The 24,109-nt window shown below is 36.5% G+C and overlaps 2 protein-coding genes across 2 annotated transcripts; both read left to right on the top strand.

The window, feature by feature from the left end:
• The first annotated feature begins 5,227 nt into the window (after nucleotides 1-5,227).
• LOC125220471 lies at nucleotides 5,228-8,580 on the top strand. Its single transcript, XM_048122642.1, has 4 exons — nucleotides 5,228-5,890; nucleotides 7,749-7,797; nucleotides 7,865-7,947; nucleotides 8,035-8,580. Exons 1-4 carry the CDS (start codon nucleotides 5,228-5,230, stop codon nucleotides 8,578-8,580), a joined length of 1,341 nt encoding a protein of 446 aa, XP_047978599.1.
• A 2,223-nt stretch (nucleotides 8,581-10,803) lies between these two features.
• Nucleotides 10,804-14,865, top strand: LOC125223117 (ATP-citrate synthase alpha chain protein 2). The gene is made up of 12 exons (XM_048126106.1): nucleotides 10,804-11,065; nucleotides 11,687-11,863; nucleotides 11,945-12,106; nucleotides 12,202-12,282; nucleotides 12,479-12,530; nucleotides 12,827-12,941; nucleotides 13,034-13,115; nucleotides 13,596-13,691; nucleotides 13,832-13,933; nucleotides 14,027-14,143; nucleotides 14,227-14,343; nucleotides 14,616-14,865. Exons 1-12 carry the CDS (start codon nucleotides 10,967-10,969, stop codon nucleotides 14,679-14,681), a joined length of 1,266 nt encoding a protein of 421 aa, XP_047982063.1. The 5' UTR covers nucleotides 10,804-10,966; the 3' UTR covers nucleotides 14,682-14,865.
• Nucleotides 14,866-24,109: the final 9,244 nt, after the last annotated feature.

Below are 24,109 nucleotides of genomic sequence, written 5' to 3' on the forward strand. Positions count from 1 at the left end.
GAGGTTTCTCCAGCGATTGGGTGTGGGGGTAGAGGTTCTTCCTCCTCCTGAGTGTGATGCGAAAGGGGTTTTGGCCTCGGTTGAGGGAGGAGAATATGTTTCGCCCAATCTTAGGCGATCGGGGAGGAAGAAGCCGCTTCGTTCGAACTCTGGGCATCTTCTTAAATCAAGGCCTCTTTCGCCCATGATGAGAATGGCGGAAATGAGGAGAAATGGGCTTCGATAAGAGCATGAAGCAATCGGAGATGCAGGGCGTGGAGGGCTTTCCCTCTTTTTCCAGCAAAAGGAGGAAGAGGTCTAGTCGCAATGGACCGAAAGCTCTGCTCTCGGTTCCAGGGGTGGAAGAGGTTAGGGTTAGATCTGTGGAAGTTGTGGAGGGGGAGGAGTGTGTAGATGAGGTTGCTTGGGCTACGAGTGGTTCTTTGGAGGAGGATCGTTGTGCTCTGGTTCCTTTGAATGGCTTGGCTGGGGAGGGAGTTTTGGAGTTGTTAAGGGGTTAGCAAGTGATGGGATGGGTGTTGAGAAGTCTGAAAATAGGCTGGAGCTCCCAGAAATTGGCATAGCAGATGAGGGGTTTGGTGGAAATCGGGTGGGGAGGATGATTTTCAGATGGTATCGTTGGATGCTAGTGAGATCGGTGAAGGTATTAAGGGGTCTCCTAGTCTGCCTGCTGTTGAGTCCATGGTGGCGGTCTCAGAAATGGATATGATGTTGGATCTTAGTGAGGCTCAACCTTTGCAGGATATGTCATTTTTGCAGACGAAGGGAAATCTGGAGGTGAGGAAAGGTCCGGAAAGGATGGAAATTGAAAATGTAAGTGCTAAATGGGCAAAGTTAACAGAGATAAATCTGGAGGAGCAGCTTCTGGGTGGGAAGTTTTTATATGGGGAATTTCCTCCTCTTAATAAAGAGGCTTTTAAAAATGGAAAGAACAAGAAGGTGCCTCCCATGGTTGTGCAGAAGGGTAAGGAAACACAAGAAGGAGGAGAGGTGCAGGGAGAGGTGCCTAAGGTAACCAGACCCCCCGTGGCTCATCAAAATGTTAAGGCAGGGGATCCTAGAGGCAAAAATGGGGTTATGTATAGGCAGTTTGCTGATATCCTTAAGGCCGGTGAGAAGGAGCCGATTTTCTTTGAGCCAGAGAAGATAAGGAGGATGGGTATTGTAGAAGAATCTTCGGGACTTCCCTCTATCTATTTCTCTGGATCTGACACAGCCTTCCTAGCGGAGAAGCTTGGCATGCGGTGGTAGAAAAGTTCTCACACTCAATTCCTTCAGGACATCAAATTCAGAATGCTTTACAAGGAATGAAATTTTCAGGGGAGTTCTCTTGGAGCTATATTAATGCAAAACATATTCTGGTCCAGTTTAAGCTTCTTGCAGACTATGCCAAACTTCTCAATGGTCCGAATGACAGGCCGGTTTGGTTTATAGATAGACACCCCATGAGAATATTCAAATGGACTCCAGACTTTGATCCATTTTTTGAGTCACCTATAGCTCCTGTCTGGTGTAATCTGGTGGGTCTTCCAATTCACCTGTTTGAAAGGTCAGCGTTGTTTGCCATTGGAGGGCTGCTTGGAACCCCAATCCAGGTTGATTATGCCACAATCTCTCAAAAACGGCTTTCCTTTGCAAGGATATGTATTGAAATTGACATCTCAAAAGCTCCTCCAGAGGAAATTGTAATAGATATTCAAGGGAGAGAAATACGGCAAAAAGTCAAGTGGGATACTTTATTGTGATGAGTGTAAACATGTGGGGCATTCGAGGGAGACATGTTATGCCAATGGTAATAAGGAGAAGATGGCTAGGAGGAATTATAACAACCATTATGCTAAATGGCGACATCCGAAAGAGAAGGAGAAGGTGGAAAAAGAAAGGCAGTCGGTTGCGGAGGTAGAGGTTGCTGGGCCTCAACCTCCTCCGGGGGCCTTGGTGGTCATGAAGGACATGGGAGAAGGGGCTGCTGTTGAAGCAATGGAAGTTCAGAGGGAGGAGGTAGGGAGTGCTCAAGAGTTTGGTTTGGAAGATGCTGGCTTCGAGTTTGTTGGGGGTAAAAAGGGGAGTTCTGGAGGGTTCAGAGGTAGGTGTCAGGGCAGGGGTTTGGGGAGGTCCCTCTCCTTTGATAGAGGCAGGGGTGGGAGAGGGGGAGGCAGAGGGGATTATAGTTCTGGTAGGTTTGATGCTCTGATTGCCCTGTCTGGAAAGGAGGTGGGGGGATCTTCTGGGGCAATGGGGCAGAGTTCATTCTCAAATCCTATGTTCCGCAAAATGCTTCCTAATGGGGACTTTGAGGATAAGGTGTATGAAGATGAGAAAGATTGGGAACCGGATGATGATCAGGGTGAGAATGAGGAAGAGGAGAGTGGCAGCCTGCAGGATAAAAGAGAGGCTGATCCAAGTGGCCTCTTGAGTCAGTCTAATGAAAGTCTACATGGAAAGGAGGTGGGGGAATCTTCTGGGGCAATGGGGCAGAGTTCATTCTCAAATCCTATGTTCCGCAAAATGCTTCCTAATGGGGACTTTGAGGATGAGGTGTATGAAGATGAGAAAGATTGAGAACCGGATGATGATCAGGGTGAGAATGAGGAAGAGGAGAGTGGCAGCCTGCAGGATAAAAGAGAGGCTGATCCAAGTGGCCTCTTGAGTCAGTCTGATGAAAGTCTACACGAAAAGGATGTGGGGGAATCTTCTGGGGCAATGGGGCCGAGTTCATTCTCAAATCCTATGTTCCGCAAAATGCTTCCTAATGGGGACTTTGAGGATGAGGTGTATGAAGATGAGAAAGATTGAGAACCGGATGATGATCAGGGTGAGAATGAGGAAGAGGAGAGTGACAGCCTGCAGGATAAAAGAGAGGCTGATCCAAGTGGCCTCTTGAGTCAGTCTGATGAAAGTCTACAGAAGAATGGGAGGTTTGAGCCCTCCGGGGAGTCCATGGTTTCCTAATGTCGTGCAACATATTAATATGGAATGCTCGAGGTGTTGCGAATAAGGGCACACAGAGCACCATCAAATTCTTGATCAAAGCTCACAAGATTTCGATCATGGCTATTATTGAGCCACTTATAAAACCAAAACCAGATTTTTTTAGCAGAATGTTTGGGCTTCAGTTCAAAGGAGTTAATGAGAATGGACAAATTTGGCTTTTTGCAGAGAATGGAATGGAGATTGATGGCTTGGATATTTCGGAGCAGGTCCTTCATGGCCGCATAACTTCTGAGCTCTTCCCGGTTCCTTTTCATATCTCAGTGGTGTATGGGAAATGTACGAGAGAAGGAAGATTTCCTCTGTGGGATAAGCTCAGGGATCTCTCTGTAAAAATGGAAGGGCTCCCGTGGCTGGTGGGAGGAGATTTTAATGTTTTCCAGAGGAGGAGAGGCAAGGTTCTAATAAAAACAGGACAAGAGAGATGGTGGATTTCGCCAATGCTTTATGCGACTGCCAACTCCTGGACCTTGATGCAGATGGAGCAAAGTTCACTTGGGCGAGAGGGAGTATTTTGGAGAAATTGGATAGAGCTTTGATTGGGGAGGGTTGACAGGATCTCTTTTCTTCAACAAGGGTTACTAATCTGCCTAGGGTGATGTCAGACCATGGCCCGTTGCTCACCCAATGCAAGTTGCCACGCCCTCCTACCCGACCATCGTTTAGATTCCAGAACATGTGGGTCAGACACTACTCCTTTTTGAGTAAGGTGGAGGAGAGTTGGACTGAGTCTACGGGGGAGAAGGGTATGTTGAACCTACAACTGAAACTAGGTCGGGTTAAAAAGTGCTTGAAGTGGTGGAATAAGAATGTTTTTGGGAATATTTTTGAAAAGATAAAGATGGCTGATCTCGCAGCCCAGGAGGCTCTTAAAAAGTTTGAACAAGATCAGTCACCCCTCTCTAAGGAGGAGATGAACAGGACAGCAGAGCTAGTGCTTTCTTTGAGAATGGAGGAGGACTACTGGAAGCAGAAGGCGACTATTCGTTGGACGGTTGAGGGAGAGAGAAATACTAAATTCTTTCAAGGATGGGTCAAGCAAGAGAGGGCAAGGTCTAGAATCCATGCGATTGAGGAGGAGGGAAGGATCATAACAAACAATGAGGAGTTATGTGCTTTGGCTGTCAGGTTCTTCAAAAATTTGCTAACGTCGAATATTGAACACCTGCAGGAACCGGAGTTGGAGCTTTTGGCGTCTCTGCCCCCTAATTTTGATTTGGAGGTGTTGGACAGCCTCCCCACGAAACAAGAAGTAAAGAAGGTTGTGTTTGGAATAAGTGCGGACAGTGCTTCAAGGCCGGACGGTTTTTCATCCCTGTTCTTTCAAACCTGCTGGGATATTGTGGGCTCGTACGTTACTGAAGTAGTTATTGATTTCTTCCAAGGATCTCACATGCCTAGCGGATTGGCGGCAACCATGATTGTTTTGATTCCTAAGAAGAAAAGCCCATCCAGTTGGTCTGAGTTCAGACCGATAAGCTTATGCAACGTCTCTAATAAAATTATCTCAAAGTTGCTGGCAATGAGGATGGCGCCCCTTCTCCCTGATCTTACCTCTCCAAATCAAAGTGGCATTATAAAAGGTCGTCTGTTGAGTGATAATGTCTTGTTGGCTCAGGAATTGTTCCATGAGTTATGGAAGAGCAATCCTTCTCCAAATCTGGCGCTTAAATTAGATATGGCTAAGGCATATGATCGCATTCAGTGGCCTTTCTTGCTAAAGGTGTTAAAGCAGATGGGATTCTCGGAGTTGTGGTTGGGAATGATTGAGAGATGTATAAATCCATGTTGGTTTTCCATTCTTATAAATGGATCCCCAGCTGGCTTTTTCAAATCCACAAGGGGGCTTCGGCAAGCTGACCCTTTATCTCCCTCGCTCTTTATTTTGGCGGCTGACTATCTTTCTAGAATTCTTGATCGTCTTATTCAGGGAAACAAGAGCATGAGATATTGTACGGCTAGATACACAATGGAGATATCTCATTTGGCCTATGCGGATGATGTTATCATCTTTACTCAAGCTAGGAGGGCCTCTTTAAGGAAGCTTAAGAGATGTCTTACTCACTATGAGGAAGTATCAGGTCAAAAGATCAATGAAGCAAAGAGCTACTTCTACATCGATAAGAAACATTTGGGGTGGGCAGAAGATGTGGCCACGGTTGGAGGATTCCAGCAAGGTAGCCTCCCCTGAACCTATCTCGGAGTTCCCATTTTTCGTGGCAGGAAGAAATCTAACATGTTTATGTTCATACGGGATAAGATATCCCAGAAAATTCTTAGTTGGTGCCACAGACACCTCTCCTTTGGGGGACGGCTTACCTTGGTGAAGAGCATTCTGGAAGCAATCCCGGTTCACATCTTTCAAGTTCTTGAGCCAACGAAGGGTGTTCTTCGAATGCTGGAGCAAGTCCTGGCCAGATATTTTTGGGGCTCCTGTAATACAACCAGGGAAACTCATTGGATTAAGTGGGCAGATGCTTGTAGGCCCACATCAGAAGGGGGCTTGGGATTGAGGAGTATGGCAGATTCTGTGGAAGCCTATAGCTTCAAACTGTGGTGGAGATTCCGGGAACAAAAGTCTTTATGGGCGCAATATATGTATAAAAAATACTGGTCAATCTCTGCCGCCTTAAATATTTACAGATCGAGTAGATTCAGTCCAGTTTGGAGAAGGATGTTCGGAGCCGGGATCAAATGCCAAAGCTATATCAGGTGGATGTTAGGTTCTGGTAAGATCAGCTTTTGGGATGATACTTGGTTGGAGGATCAGCCAATCAGCACCTTTTGTGCAAAAGCTGGGTCTCCTCAGTTTGCAAGAGTTTGGGAGTTATGGTCAGATTCTGGATGGAAGGAAGATGATGTTCTGGACCTGATGGATGAATGGGGTGTGCCAGGGGAGGTGAGTAAGAGAATTCTAGATACTCTGATTAACCTGGGGACAGAGGATATCAGTTGATGGTCCTTGACGCCGCATGGGAATTTCACAGTCTCCTCGGCCTGGGAGCTGGTTAGAAACAGAGGGGAGGAGTTGGAAGTGTATGGATTTATCTGGGGAGGAAACATTAGCCCCACAATATCTGTTTTTCTCTGGAGACTTCTTGCTAACCGGATCCCGGTTGATGTGAAAGTTCAATGGAGGGGAGTGTCTCTTGCCTCAAAATGTCGTTGTTGCTCTAAACCAAGTATGGAAACAAGAATGCATCTTTTTGTGAATGGTGAAGCAGCTTCTACTGTGTGGGATCACTTCTCAAGGTGGTTTCTGATGGTGCTGGCAGCGGAAGCGGGCGCATAAATAACAATCACATAATAATCAGATCTATTTAGCCGATTATTTAGACAAAATCTATTCGCGTAATTATCACATGTATCATGCTCATAACTTGAATAAATCATGCTTTAAGAATATTGAAACCTAAAACATGCTTTTCTACGGAGTAGATAAATACCTAATTAATTCTCCAAAGAATTGAAGATGGCTAGCTTCTTCTCCACGTGATGCTTTGGGTACTAAACCACAAATCTTCTCTCTGGTTCCCGAACCGTATCCCAATATCAGTGTGGGCTGATCTTACTAGAATACTAGGACTTAAATAAAGAAGACAGAAGAAATCCTTTTTGGAATAGGAGAGGAATTCGAAAATCCCTACAGCTGGAGAAGCTGTAATTTTTGAAAATTTCAACAAAATAAAAATTGTGTTTTCTGTCTCCTTTATTCTCCTATTTATATTAAGTTCTTTTTGGGCCCAGACAAGGATCTATGGAAGGTTTTGGATATGGGCTCATCCAATTTACTTTTTACTAATTAAATTGAACCCACAATTTAATATAAGTTATAATTGGAATATTACGAGCAGCCACTACAGAAGTAATATTGAACTCTCCCCATCCAAATCCGAAATTACAAGTAATCCGGGTTTCCGTTTAACTTTCATTTCCCGTGCTTAAGATTAAAATGTCCATTAATTAATTAATGTCTGCTATGGACTTAATTAATTAACTTCTTATTAATTCCAAGAGTGGACTTAGCATGAAACACTTATTTATTATTCATAGAGTAATCAAACTCCAACTAGCTAGGTTCCGAATAATAAAACCTTGTTTCGCGCTCCTCTTGAGGACATTATCAAACGAGACTCTCCTCGTGCACGATTCAATATAATAGCAATCCTAGCACCGCTAGATATTGATCACCACTACCCAATATATCGGGATAATTGGGTTACGGAAAACCCGCACCATTTGATAAGTCAAAGTAGTGCATAATCAACACCGTATGCTCAATGCTAACCTACATTGATTAAGAAACAAATATTATCAAGACCTCGCCTTTCAGTAGATAGCCCAAGGCAAGTCTTGCTGTTAGATCCGTTCAGTGCTATACCACACCAATGTCATCTTATTTCGGTAAGGCTTAGAAATATGCGGACCGACATTGCAACCTTTCTCGATGGATAGTCAAATTCCATCTAGGTTGTGAAATTCATCTTTTTCTTTGTTTAGAACTGACCGTGTTACCTTAAAGTGGACGACGCCCACAACCGGTCTACTAAAACAAAGACTTAGACTTTGTTAGGTTAACTTATACATTTAAACATGCATTAACATCCATTAAATGTAAAACATAACAACATTATGACAAAAATAATCTGTTTTATTCCTTGGAAAATAAAATAAGAGTTTTATAGTATTCAATCACTCGAAACGTGATTTCTAGTATACAAACTCTAACAGTTTCCTCAAGCTCTGGCTCTTGACAGGGGAGGGCAGAATTTGGAGCGTCGTTTGAGATGGTGGCAAAGGCACACAGTTAGCAGAAACAAACGTCATATCTGTGTTTTGATTCCTTGTGTGATTGTCTGGTATATTTGGACAGAAAGAAATGAATGTGTTCATCTTGATAAGGTCTTCAAAGTGGAAAATGTCTGTCAAAGGATTGTTAACTACTTGAGGAACCTGGTTTTGGCAGGTCGCCTTGGTCAGGATCAGTGGGTGGAATGTGACCCGAGAGTTGATTTCATGAATAAGCATATTAGAAATTAAAAGGGGAAAAGGGTGGAGAAGGTTGTATGGAAGCCCCCCGACTTATCTTGGGTTAAACTCAATTCTGATGGTACTTTCGAGGAGGCATCAGGTAGAGCAGGGGGGGGAGGGAGTGTGAGGGATCACCCGGGGGAACCTATTGAGGCTTCAGGCTCTGGGTTCGAAGCGGAACTTAAAGCTCTTCTTGAAGGCGTGATAATCGCCAAGTCACACAGCAACAATATGTGGTTGGAGACAGATGTGGAAAGAATCAGTCTGATGCTGGGGAAGAGACAGTTGGGCCCGGCTGATACAAGACATATTATGGCGAGGATTGAGATGGAGCTTAGAGGAGTTCAATGGAGGATATCCCACATCCGAAGAGAAGGCAATAAGGTAGCAGATTTCCTGGCTTTAAAAGGGAAGGAGGCTCGGATGCTGGAGAGGTTTGAGGGGAGCGCAATCCTGTGCGGGCAAGAGCCTTGGCTAGGCTGGATCAGCTGGGTATGCCCAGCTTTAGTTTTTGAGATTTGTCAGCCTTTTGTCTTGTGTTTTTCCCGCTTTGTTTGATTTGGTGGTCGTTTGTAATGGTTGTTTATGGGCTTTCCACTTTTGGAAATGGTCTATGTATAAACCTTGATTTCATGATATATATGGGATGAGGGACCTACTCAACCCTCCACCGTGAAGGTGTTCTTTTTTTTCTTTTTAAAAAAAAAAAAAAAAAACCTCTCAATCTTTACAAAAATAATCCTAACTTAGAAAATCGCTGTCATTTTCGAGCATATTGATGAAGTCTCTTTAACATGAACTAAGGGTAAAATCTTTCTATTATCTCTCCATTTTTGTTCATATAGACAATAGTCATTTGCTCATTCACCGAGCAATCTCGAGACTCATCAACCATTATGGAAAATAATTCATCACCAAGTTTCTTTCGACTGCACATGCATTAATCCATTCTTTTTGAATTGATGGAGCAATCATTTGATTATTTTCAGGAGCATTTACCGATACAACTTGACCAACTTCATCAATCCTTAAACTACACACATATAATAACTCTAGAAAGTTGCCCCTATTTGAAGAAGTTGATGTCTCATCATATCCTCTAAAAGCCAAACCTTAATTCAAAAGGAAGCGAATAACATCAAGAGTTGCAGTCAAACGAATCCTATACTCCTTCTCTTGTTTTGAATAAAAGATGTTAAATTATCTTTCGAAAAATTAATTTAGTCGTACATTGCACGTGGATGGATACTAGTACAACCATAAACCTCATAAACGTATCCCCATAGGATCTTAACCAATCCTAAACCTCCCCTAAACATTTCATTCATATATGACATCTTAACCAAAATCCTAAATCTCTAAACCTTTTCCTCATACCCGAATAGGTACCATCAACACTCAGATGATTGCTTTTATTGGATGTATGTTTAACATGTTCCATGAGAGATAGACCTTGTTTCTCAACAAATATCACTAACCACATTGGCTAGGGTTTCTCCATTGATTATCACACTACAAACTTTGGTTTTGATGTAACAAACGCATGTACAACGTGTCCTCTATTTGTCGAGTACATACTCACAGCTTTTCTCTTTCAAGGATCTTCTAGAAAATACTTTGCTTATGATGTAATATGTGAATTTTTTTTTTGCCAAATTAAGTAAAAAATACTACCTACGTCCAAAAAAAATGGACCAGTTTTACCATTTTTGGCCATCCACCAAAATTAGACCAATTTCTAAATATGAAAATTTTTAAACGAGATATTGGTCTCTAAAATCATGAACTTTGCCCAAAATTTGGTATTTCCCATGAACTTTAAAATTGGTTTAGAATATCACAAACTTTGTATTTTGTTTTGTATTTCCCAAACTGGCCCAAATAAGATATTTTCATCAAAATCTTATTTTAAGTGGGCAACCGTGATGCATTTTATGGTATTTTAAACCACTTTTTAAGTTCATAACAAGTAGGATAAAAAGTCACGTAGAAAACGAGGTTGATTTGATTGTGTCAAATATGATAATAAAAAAAAACCTCATAAATTAGTCAAATATGATGATAGACATGCAGTGGTAAATATCAAACAAAACAAAGTTTGTAATATTCTAAACCAATTTTAAAATTTATGGAAAATACCAAATTTTTGGGTAAATTTCATGGTTTTAGAGACTAATATTCCAATTTTAAACATATAGATACTACTAATAATATGGACCTCGCAATCCATCAACACTACTTCTCTATTAACTTTTTCCGTTCTCTCTTTATTTATCAATTGCACATTAGAACTCATGTCATATGATTATTTTTTTTGGATGTAGTATAATTTTTTCTGCAAACAAGAACTCAAAAGTTTCGATAAAAAAAAATATATATCACCATAATTGGAATATGACTAATGATATCAACTGATACTATCGTCGTCGGTTGTTTAAAGAAAAACAATTAATCTATGAAGAATACAACATGACATATGGATGGATCATAAAATCACTTGACACAAGGGAACAAAAAAAATAATATTGATAGAAGACATATATTCTATATTTTGTATAAAAATATAGTATCAAATTAGATTATTAACATAGACTTTGTATAGTACTAAATTTTAATATGAACAAATATAAAAATTTTATGGAAGAAAAACTGTATTACTATGGATAGTATAGACATTGTAAAATGAAGTGATTTCTATAAATTCTATTCTCTGTATTTTGAAAGGACAAAAATAAATTTATATGGATCCCAACAACTATTTATTCCCCAACAACTATTTATTCCCCAACAACTTGAGCTCTCTTGGCTTCCACTCCTCTCACCTAACATCTCACTATTTTCGGTCTAGCCGAGGCATCTCCCTTTCGGAGAGAATTTCTATATCTTCACCAGATCTCTCTCCCCCTCTCACTCTGCGTAAACTAGTTCTCGAATTAGGTCTGAGATGGCGAGAAAGAAGATCAGAGAGTACGACTCCAAGAGACTGCTGAAAGAGCATTTGAAGAGATTATGTGGTATTGACCTTCAGATATGCTCTGCTCAGGTATACACAAAAATTGTACTCTACTTATCATCTCAATTGTATCCTATGTTTTGTTTGAAATGGAATTACCTAGGAATGGATCGGATCCTTGCTCTGTTTATTCGGAATTCTTTTACTTAGGGGTTTTGATCCGTACCTATATATTTGTGTTTCAGAAAATTGTGAATCGCGATTTTTGATTCACTGGTCCCTTTAGTATGCTGTGATCACTGTGCTGTCACTTTATTCTGCATTAGATCAGGGATATGACTTATGAGAGTTGTTGGATGTGTGAGATGATGGACTTATTTATGAGTTTCGCACATTAGATCATGAATCTGTGATGAATTACTGGATAAACATTGACAAAACACATGAACACATCATTACGGATAACAAGAATTCTACAACTTGTCTCATGTTTCCTCTGTTTCCTTCCAAATGAAGATGATTCTGGATTTTAGTTGTTGCGGATGCCATATGGTCTGCTATAAGATTTTAAGCTCTGTGAAGTTACTAATATGCTGTGTTGTTATTCCCTTTTATGCTAGCGTTGTGTTTCCGCATTAGTCACACAAGTGTTTTTTTGCTTTGATCTCAGTACATGTCTAGTTGTGCTGATGACTATGTACTTTCCCTCAGGTAACACAGTCAACAGACTTTTCTGAATTAACGAACAAAGAACCATGGCTATCATCGACAAAGTTGGTTGTGAAACCTGACATGTTGTTCGGGAAACGTGGCAAGAGTGGTCTTGTAGCCTTAAACATGGATCTTGCTCAAGTAGCTGCATTTGTCAAAGAGCGCCTTGGTGTTGAGGTGACAGAAAAATCTAATAGATTGCTCTATTAGTATTAGTTATGCTACATTGGAAGCTTACTTGATTTTCATTTTTCCCAGGTTGAGATGAGTGGTTGCAAAGCCCCTATAACCACCTTCATTGTTGAACCTTTCGTACCTCATGATCAAGAGTATTACCTTTCTATAGTATCTGATAGGTTAGGATCCACCATTAGCTTCTCAGAATGTGGGGGCATTGAAATTGAAGAGAACTGGGACAAGGTAGACAGCTGCAACATGGTTTTGTTTGGTTCCCTACTTTCGAAATTATCATGGTGTATGCAACAATAGACACCAACTAATCTATTGTTCTGCAGGTCAAAACAATATCCCTCCCAACTGAAAAACCAATGACCTTGGATGTATGTGCTCCATTGATTGCTACACTGCCATTAGAGGTAGACATCTGAATCACCTTGTCTCTTTATTTGGTGTGAGATATCCTATATTAATTTGTTTATAATTATATAATATTTTAATTTTTTTCATCTTCTGATGAAGTGATGGTGTATAACCCAACCTTTTCATAATGAAGTGATACTATCCTATATTTTCATGTCCTCTTGATACTAAATTCTTCATCATTTGTTTCAGGTCCGGGGAAAGATTGGAAATTTTATAACTGGCGTCTTCTCTGTATTTCAAGGTATTACACTCATAATGGAACTGATTGTTAGTTTAATAGCACACTTCAACTTCATCAGTTGTTTTCGTACTACTACGACTTTGAATTATGAAAAGATCAAGTAGTTGGAACTATTCATCAAGGATAGAGAAACACGTCATTCAATTTCTCTTCATCCCTGTCCCTCAGCCGATACCATACCTCATCCCTTGTCTTCTGCTCTGTTATCTTTGTATTGATGCAATTGAAGCATATGATTTTTATCTTTTGATTTTTTAACCGGGTAAGTTGACATCGATCCTATTTATTATCCACAGATCTGGATTTTAGTTTTCTTGAGATGAACCCATTTACACTAGTGAATGGGGAGCCTTTTCCTTTAGATATGAGAGGCGAGTTGGATGACACAGCTGCTTTCAAAAACTTCAAAAAGTATGTTGATGCATGGTTCTCATAGCATGATTCAAATTACTTTGTTGCTAGAATATAAAGCTCATCTCTTTATAAATTATGATTTGTTTCAGGTGGGGTAACATCGAGTTTCCTCTACCTTTTGGAAGAGTTCTCAGTCCAACAGAGAGTTTCATTCACTCACTAGATGAGAAGGTAAATGCCCCCACCTATTGTGCTCCAAAGGTCATTCCATGTGCTAAAACTAGAAATGAGAAAGAAAGAACCTCATTTTTAGACCATTGGTTCAGTAATGATTGTTTTGTGGTTCTTTATTAAATAAACAATGAGCATGATCATTCACACTTAGATAGTTGAAAGAGAGTAGGATTTTTCTGCCCTGCCATCCCCAGGGTTCATCTATGTTGTGGCCTTGGCTAATGGTCATAGCTTTGCCTGTTTATTAACATGCTTCCCTCTGGATAATTGGAATATAACTTCAAAGATATATTATGGTCTTGTTGTACTTCAAGTTAAATATATGATCTTAAATCAACTTCATAGCTGTTAGAATAACAAAAGTGATCCTTGTTTCTGAAGCTTCGGTTCTGTATTGTGACTTGTGAACCTATATGTACATGTACTTGGCACATTTCATTGCTAATCTTCTCACCTGTATTCTTTATCCTGTTATAGACCAGTGCATCTTTGAAATTTACTGTCTTGAATCCAAAAGGACGTATTTGGACAATGGTTGCTGGAGGTGGTGCAAGTGTAATATATGCCGATACAGTAAGTATTCCAGATTTATCTTCACTGATGCCCATCCAAGTAACCAACCAAGCAAAAACCAAATTTTGCATTACGTTCTCTTATGTTCCATATTGTTTGAGAATACTTATTGATTTCTACTTGAAATTTCCCCAAAAAAGGTTGGAGATCTGGGCTATGCATCTGAGCTTGGTAACTATGCTGAGTATAGTGGAGCTCCAAATGAAGAAGAAGTTTTGCAATATGCCAGAGTTGTTATTGATGTGAGAACTATGATTTGCGTTCAAGTACTCCACGTCTCAACATTTCTCCCTATATACTTTTCTAACATAATTCTCTGTCATTGCTGCTTGCAGTGTGCCACAGCTGACCCAGATGGCCGCAAGAGAGCTCTTCTAATTGGAGGTGGCATTGCCAACTTCACTGATGTTGCTGCTACATTCAATGGAATTATCAGAGCTCTGAAAGAGAAGGTACTCAAACTGTTTTTTTGTTTAGGATGACATTCTGATTTTTACTCTTGAGGATGACATAAATTTACCCATCAATTGAGCAGGAATCAAAACTCAAAGCGGCTAGAATGCACCTTTATGTTCGTAGAGGTGGCCCCAACTACCAAACTGGTTTGGCTAGAATGAGGACTTTGGGAGAAGAACTCGGAGTTCCCATTGAGGTATGAAATCACATTTCTCCTATCCCATATTCATTCTATTTGACTTGTCATGCCTTCTTTTCTTACTGCGGTTATTCTCTACCTTCAAACGTCTGAGTTACTAGTTCATAGAAAACTTTGAAATTTAATTATTCTCTCTTCATTTAAGTCATTTGCATTTCCTATTGCTAGTTTATTTTGATCTGAGTAAGCTAGCAAATTGAATACTAAATGTGATTGAAATAGAGTCTCGAATAACATCTATCTGGGCTCTATGGTTAATACTGGTTTAGGTTTATGGGCCTGAGGCTACAATGACTGGGATTTGCAAGCAAGCTATCGAATGCATCATGTCGTAGCCACAACGACTCTCTGCTCTCTATCGTAGTGAAGATAATAGTCCAACCGGCTCAAGTCAGGCTGCAGATGGATTAATTCTCTTTGTCATGTGTGTTATTCTCTTCTTTTCGAAGACTATTTGTTCTTGTATTGAGAAAATTGTCTTGGAAGTTATGAATATTGTTTTTGCTGTTTGCCCCTGAATTTGTTTTGAAACCAACTTTTACATTGCTGTTTTCCTATTGGTTGATCTTTTAAAATGATGCCTTTCATTTTACATGCTCTATATGAGATTGATTCAAAGTAAAATGAAGACATCATTTTATCGAAGTTTGGGGAAAAACTAGAAAATCTTAAAAGTAAATTACATGCAAATCATCTTCTTTTATGAAAAAACGATATCATTTGCTAACATACACATGAACTTCAATTTGAAAGTCTCCTTTTGAAATTATGTGGAAAATTCTTACCTCCTATGTCGTTCTCACAGTTTTTCTTCATGATCCGATCATCAAAATTAATCTTGATTTATCTTAGGTTTCAATCTCTAATTAGGTGAGTATCATTTTTACTAATAATATTTCAATTACTTTATTCTCTATCGATCTTTTTTATTTTATCAATTTTGCATTAAAACCCGCACGATACATTATGTGCCGGTGCATTTCAATTTCTTATACGACGTAGAAGCATAGTACAGTAACAGCTATGGTGTGTTAAGATTTAAGTTGTTGCATAATTCTGATGAATCAGTTAGGTGAGAGATCTATAAATGCCAGTGAAGAGATGATATGCATTGTTAAAGCCAGCTCATAACAATGGAAACGTGTCATTTTTTTGGAACCAAAGAGACAAAAATGACTAGAAATGGTACTCCCAATTATGGGTTTAATAAAAAAAAGTTGACCCTAAAATTAGGCACTCATTGAATAGTTAGATAGCCTGAAATACGACTATACGAGCAAATTAATCATAGCACAAAAATGTAATAGGATGTACTGATGTACATCAGCTCAATAGTTTCGTAAATCATGAAAACATACATTGGAATTGTCGAAATTAATTCAAGCTAGTGGGCATCAAACCGTATACATTTTGGTAGTAGTTTATGATTTGATGATAATTTAATATTGCAATGTAAATTAATTTGTTTGAAGTTTATAAATTATATTGTTTAATTTAGTTTGTCCTGTATAAGAAAATTACTAACAAATTGTAAGTACCTATACATAAGTTTTGCCATAAATAATTTAAAATGTCCTATTACATGATTAAATTAATAATCTTAACAAGTTTCAGTTTATGAGTTTGTTATTCAGTACAAATATATATGTATTAGGTTAATATGATGTGACCTAGTAATTACTCTATTAATTATCTAAGTATTATTGTCTGGGCAGTTGAATACTTAAATGCTTCCGATTCCATCCCCACTCTTTCAAGTTTAAACGTTAAAATGAGATGGTGATGGTTGGATACTGCTCCCTTCGATAACGAAAATAGTCTGATGATACGAAGTTTTATAATAAATTGGTAAAGTAAGAGAGGTGGAGAATAAAAGTCGGTAAGTACGAAAGATAAGAAAAAAAGTAAGAGAGAGTTTCCACTTTTAAAATAAGGAGTAGTACTATTTTTGTGGACACCCCAGTAAAATGACAAAAATGAAACTATTTTTAATGGACGAAGAAAGTATGAAAGGAATATAGTAGTATGATTTTAACTATCAATAGTCATTCATGCATTGTTCAACCTAAGCAATCTCTATCGATCAAAGCTCTGTCATTAGAGCTGCCCAAGGTTTATCGAACCGGCGGTTAAAACCGAAACCGTAACCGCCGGTTACGGTTCCGAATCGAAACCGCGAGAAATATTCCGAACCGAAACCGTGAATTTTAGAACCATGGTTCGGTTCAGGTTTCAAATTTTTCGAACCGAAACCGCGATCGAACTGCCGGTTCCAGACGGTTTTGAACCGCCTGTTAACCGGCGGTTTCACGGTTCCAACATGAAATTATTCTCAAATTCGCACAAAATTCTCAAATATTTATGAATTAATATTGATTTGATTTCTACCAAAATTAAGAAGGGAACATGATTTATATTTGAACTTTTAAATGTGAACATTAGACTTGTGTGAATATTTATAGTTGTTTCTGTATATCATGTTGTTTTTCTCTCTCACAATTATAATTTAATTACAAGGAATAACTATTCATTGGAATAGATTCAAAATGACTGAAATGATTCAAAATAACTAATCACATTTAATACATTTTGATAGTTATTCCACATCTATTTTGCTAAAAATTGAAAAGGGGTGCTTTGTTGCAATAATTCACAAAATGTCGCAGAAACCAAAATGAGAACAAAATTTGTAATTATTAAAAGTAGCATTAATGTTGCACTATTTTCGTATATAAAAGCATTATATATGCAATCTCACCGTTTTTTAAGTATGATTATGTAGTATTCAAAATATGAATATGCATTCTTCAAAATTGATTGGTTCATTGGCATTGTTGATTATACATGATTTAGTTTTAGTTAATCAAGATCAATTAAATTCAATTAATTTAGTTAATGCAATCTCACATTTTTTACGTATGACTATGTAGTCTTCAAAATATGAATATGCATTCTTTAAAATTGATTGGTTCATTGGTTGGTGGTGGGTGATGGTTGCACTCTTCAAAAATGATGGCACAAAACACTATTTTTTTAATTTTTTTTATTTATTATTTAAATGCTGATTTTAAATTCAAATTGGAGCTCAAGCCCTTTTCAATTTTTTCTTTTTTCCCCCATTTCATGTTTTTTTTGTTTACGTTTAGACGAGTATGACACTTGTAAATTATATCACATTGTAATTTGTTTGTAAAGTATATCACATTGTAATTTGTTTGTAAATTATACTCCCTCCGTCCCAAGATAAGTGACCTACTTCTTTTGGGCACGGGATTTAAGGAATGGTATTTAAATAAGTTAAAGTGGAGATAGTAAAGTATGAGAGAGAGAAAAGTAGAGGAGAGAAGAGAGAATAAAGTAGGTGGAGAATAAAGTAAGAGAGATGACTTTTTGCTAAAAATGGAAATAGGTCACTTATAGTGGGACACCCTAAAAAGGAATACAAGTCACTTATCTTGGGACGGAGGGAGTATGACATTGTAATTTGTATATTGAAATTGTAAATTTGATATCATTTTCAACTTACTCATCTTAATTCAATTTAAACTATCTATTTTCTTGTTTCAATTTATTTTATAAATTCAAACTTCATGGCAAAAAAAAATAAAGGAAAAAAACCGCGAAACCGCGAAACCGAACCTAAACCGCTACGAACCGTCCAAAAATCGGTGGTTCGGAACCAAAACCGAAACCGTCGGTATTTTAACCAAAACCGGAACCGTGAAATGGCCTCACGGTTCAGTTCCGGTTCCATATTTTCCAGAACCGGAACCGGTGGTTCCGAACCGAAACCGCCGGTTCATGAACTGTGGGCAGGTCTATCTGTCATTGCCATCATCCAATTCGTGGGAGCTCGTTTGTCAGCGATGCTGCAACACTCGCGACGTTGCCGTTTATTTTTGGAGACGATTCGCAGAAAGGATGTTTCTCGTCTTGCGCAAAGATGACTCCTCGACCCGGCTGAAAATATAGAAAAACGAAATTCGGTAATTTGAGAATTCAAGATTACGAAAGGTTTGTGACATGTCAATCAAATTGAAGAAGTCTTAAAATATCGTATTACAAGTCTAATAATATTGAAAATATGTCATCTGGAACCACGCCCACTTATGACCCTAGAAACAGTACCATAATATAACACTGCAATTCTACACTACTAAAATAGGTACGAGCAAATAAATAATAACACAAAAATGTAGTAGCATGTACACTAGCTCACATTATATGGTTTCATAAATCAGGAAGACATTGAATGGTCATAAATTAAGAGTAGCTGCATTCAATCCCACACATCTACCACTCCATTTATTTCTTCATTTCCATCTATACTAGTAATTCAAAACCAACTTATATGACCAATGCACCATGCACCACCAACAATACAAATCCCTCTAATATAAATAAGGGTATAGCCTCAAGCAAAACACAAATATACACACACCACCTACACACACAAAAGAGTGAATTAACTAAAGATATTTGAAGAGATGGAGGTGGGTTTGGGTAAGGTGCTCCTAGGCCTCACCTTGTTACTCGGTGCACTCACGATGGATGTGAATGGAGCAAGAACTCTCAAGGAAGTCGATCAGCCTCAGACCTTCGGTAGTTTTGGCGGAACATCTCCTAGCTCGGGTTCTATTGGATCTTTTCCCGGCCCGAGCAGTTTTGCTTTTGGATCACCCTCTTTTTGCTCATTTCCTGGGGTCCAGTGCACCCCGGTCCTGCCCACCATCCCGTTTGTACCAAACGGGAGTGGCTCCCCAATCGGGGAAACCCCATGATTAGAATCATGGGGCTAGTTTATAATAATGTTTTAAGTATGATTTAGTAGGGTTTGTTGCCTTTTAATTTTTATCCATGTATTAGGGTTTCTCTACGTACTAGCTATGTAATAGGTTTCAAGCTAGGTCATGTTATTTAATTACGTCTATTTTTAATATGGCCGGATTGATGAAACTCTTTTTTATTTATTCATGTTATAATCGTCTATTAGAGAATATCACAACACTCAATGTTAACAACCAAATCAACTCAAGAGTGTTATCAAAATATTGTTATACACTCACACAGACTAACATAAAAGTTAATGTAGATATGCTCTTCTATAGTTGATTCGAGCTATTGGACTATTTGCTGGAGAAAGGGTTTTGCCGTTTATCAACTGAGTTACATTTCATGCTGACATCTCCTTCTCTTGATGCAATTGATTTTTAGAAAACTCTTTTTGGGAGTTAAATTATTTATGCTAACATAATTTGAGAGTTGAGAACTGCAGATATTTCGAATTTTCTATCAAAATTAATGGATACAGTTAAAAGTTCGATTGTTCTTTCTTGTGTTTAATTGTGAATGAAGGAATGGTTTCATGGGCTCAAACTGTTGGACTTGGATGATATATTGGGCTTTAACTATTGCGTACTATTCTGTATGGTTTCATCAATATTTTGTCAAACTTTAATTTATTTCAAAATGAGCAGTAAACTTTATGCTTATACTATCATTTAGTTATTTTATTTCAAATAGAAATTAAAATCATGACGTCACATAAAATATAAGAGATGTAAACTCATTTAAAAATGATGATGTGATTGGGGAGATTGTGAATTAAGTGAGGTTAGTTGGAAGTTACGTAAGCTAAGCCAACTATTATCACTTTTGTAAAAGCACATAATAATATAGAGTTGGTGACATGCAATCAACGTGGAATCCAATAACCTCGGCCGGCCTCCCCAAGAAAATACCATATTTTTGTTAATGAAATTCCATCATATATTGCTCATCAATTTGTGTAAGCTAATTTGTTTGGATTCAACTTTTTCCTAATAAAATAAATGTTAACTACTAACATAGTAACATGGGTTGAATTTTAAGAAGCCCCCTTGCATTCCTTCTCAAAGAAAAAAAGGCCCACCTACGTAATCCATGTGGTGGCATAATTTTATTGTTTTATTGAATGAATACACCATTGACCAAATAACATATCTCTAAAATCATCTCCAATCATATACCAAGTTTTATTTTTAGTGTAGAAATTTCTCCAATCATAATGCAAATTCAAACTTATTTTTGCATTTCTTTTATGAACAACACTAAATATAAATATGAATGTGTATTGTAGCCACTGCAAAATTTTTATGAGACATAAATATAAATTTGAGTTTGGTATAAATAATTGGCGTAAAATTACTTTTTGATATAAAACAACACTCAAAAATAGGTTTAAGTTTGATGTAAATAGTCCAAAATGCCTAGGCACCGATTGATCTTTCAATTCAATCGTATTAAATAACAAAATATTAAAATCATTAATCTTTTTCCTTTCCCCATGACGTAAATTTATTTCTTTCAATTCGATCGTATATTCGTATTGAATGTTGGTTATCGAATAATTAATCGTCTGGTATGACAGATAGCCATACTTAATTAAGTTTAGTGGGTAGTGAAGCTTGCATTAATGACCTAATTCATGCCTTTTACTCCTTGTTTATATCATGCTTTCTTTTATTGTGGACCCTATAGTATTAAAATGTTACTACTAATTAATGTTTTTATCCTTGACTGTTACTTCATTTATAAGAATGATGTCCAATAAAGATAAAATTCATGCATGGTTTCGTTTTTAAATATAATTCGAAGCGTGTTAATTTTACATATAAGAATTATGAAAATGTGTATATATTGACAATATGTTATGCGTCACAAACATGCATGAGGAGTCGACTTCAAGATTTGATTGCGGAAAACACTAGCTCATCTCTAAACCGACAAATCTACACACTTTGAAATACACCTCTCAACAATATTAAATTTTAATGATTAAATGCTTCATCTTTGTCGCATTGAATAGTATCATCCTCATTGCGGTGACGATGTATATATTCAAATCAAATAAATTTAATAATTAAATGCCCCATGCAAACACTATGAATTGCTAAAGTGTCGGCAACCCCCCAATAATACATTTAATTGTGATGATGTATTTTAGCAAATGTAAAAGTGATAGGATCTAAAACTCTCTAAATTACTACTAGTAAATTGTAACTTCACCTGATTTACTAACTTCGTATCTCCTATTTTGATATATCCGCATTGTGTTTATGTTGATTCCTATTTATCAGTTCCATAGATTTATTCCAAGTAAAAAAAAAGATTAAAAAATTCTACGAATAACTTAATTTAAGATTAAAATGAAGGAAATATAACTATGGATTTTCATATATCGATAGAGTATTTTGGAATTTCCATTTTGTCTCCCATCGGAAATCTCATTTTATAACTAACTACCAGTTTTTCATATTTATATTGTCGATTAAAGAAAATCTCAATTTTACGGTTCCTAGTTTTTTCTTTAATTTCCTAGAATCATTCATAAAAAATTAAGTCACACCAATGACAAGACTTGATTCACATTTGAAGGTGAATATTACCTTCTCTACCTTCTTGTGGATGATCTATTTTTGCTCTGTTGTTGTTTTGTACTTTTGTAGTCTACCTCATCACTTGGTGGTTTGAGATTTTTGGATTATAAAAAAAAGACTTCTCCACTATTCTCACTATATAAGAAAGAATTAAACCGTGTTTGTTTGTTTTTTGTGATCAGCCACTATTTTTTTATTTGGTGGGAATAGGATATCCATTGGTTTAATCAACTCCTATTCAAATGATTTTCCCCTATCAACTTACCACATAAAAAATAGTGGCTGGTCATGAAAAATACTACTCCTATTATTTGATACAAAACGTTATGTATATATTGGTAAGGTATTAAAATATGAAGAACGAAAAGTCATAAGATTACTCAACAATTAAAATATCAGTCCACGTACCTATACACAAACACACACCCCATGACCCCAACCTGTCTATTTCATGAACTGAATCAATTTTTAAACGAGTGAACTACGTAGATGGTATCTGATCTTTCATTTTTGCACATAAATGGTATCTTATCTTTATTTTATATCGTTTTTGGTACCTTATGACAAAAATAACCACAGGTACAAAACATGTGATTTTTTTGTTATTGAGGATATTTTTAGAAATTTCAATTAAATAGTACCAAAATATATAATTATTTTTTCTCCCTTTCTTATTTCTTTTTTAGTTTCTTCTTCATTCTTTTTTCTTTATTTTCTTCTTTTTTTTTTAGTATTTTATATTTCTTTCTTCTCTCTTTTTTCTCCTTAGTTTATATTTCTTCTTCTTTCTTTTTTCTTTTATCTTCTTTTTCTTCTTTCCTTTTAGTTTTTTTATACATACATCAATTGCATTCATAATATAAATCAGGAATAAAATCTCCAATTAAATTAATTATTTAAAATAATTAAATCAATTGAATATTTTTTATTAAATTACTTTATACTCATTTTAAGATTGAAACACCTAACTAAAAATATTCAACTCTTTATATCATTATAAATACAATTCACAATTATTATTACATAATATTATATGATTCATAATTTATATAATTATACTATAATTATTTATTAATTACTACTACTTTTTAGTATTATAACAATAATATTTTTATAATAATTAAATATAATTATAACTATAATAATTAAATATAATTATAACTATAATTATAATTAATTATATTTGAATGATATTAAAAATAAATAAATTATTAATTTATAACATCAAAATAATAATATTAATATTAATTAATAATAATAGTATAAAGAGTGAGTAGAATGAGAGAAGATATTATAATATCACTTTTGATACTAATTTGGTGTATACCTAAAATATCCTTTATGGCATAAATGAGAAAATGTATTTGTTTAGAGGGCATTTTGGGAAGAAAATTGCATCAGGTACCAAAAATGTGATTTATAGGTACCAAAAGCGATATAAAATAAATATCAGATACCATTTACGTGCGAAAATGAAAGATCAGATACCATTTATATAGTTCACTCTTTTTAAATTTGACGTTGAACATCCACTTCTTATCAATAAATAAAATGAGTTAGTCTTGAATAGCAACTAGACATCTAATAAACCGTAAAAATCAATTGCCAGGATTAATAAAATCGTCTACCTAGCATAGCTACACAACACAACAAACAGATACACCAACTAATGTATGTCAACATGAATCAATTTTCAAACTAAATTTTGGTCAGCCTATATTCCTATTCCTGTATTAAAACTAAATTTTCAATATTCAAACTAGTTTTGGTCATCCTATATTCTTATTCCTACAAACTAAATTTTCTAACTAAATTTTGGCCATACTATACCAACAAACCCAACTGGAGAGAATCAATTTTGAAACAAAATTTTGGAGATCCTATGATAGGTATTATGGGGGAAATTAATACTAGAAAAGAGAGAGTTGAAGATAGAGCTAAGTGGTTTCTCTAGAATGATAAAAATAATTCATTCAAGAGAGCAATGGAGAATCGATGGAAGAGAATGATCAAAGTAATTAATTCTTAATAATGATAAAAAGACTCCACATATATTATACGAAAAATTGAAATAACTATTATCAAATTTTATCAAACCGACGTCGTCGGAACATATGCAATTGAGATATCGTTGTTATCCATATAAAATACCTTTGATTTGATATATTTTTTCCGAAAAAATAAAATTGAGTGAGTTACGTAAATTTTAAGTTTTGAGATGATTTTGAAGAGATAAATTGGTTAGTTTTAACCACCATATATATATAGGAATTGACATTAATATTCTTTAATTGTATTTACTAATTATTTTAATTTGAAATATAATCCACTTGACATTATTTCAA

The sequence above is a fragment of the Salvia hispanica genome, chromosome 4, assembly GCF_023119035.1.
Source record: "Salvia hispanica cultivar TCC Black 2014 chromosome 4, UniMelb_Shisp_WGS_1.0, whole genome shotgun sequence".
NCBI lineage: Eukaryota > Viridiplantae > Streptophyta > Magnoliopsida > Lamiales > Lamiaceae > Salvia > Salvia hispanica.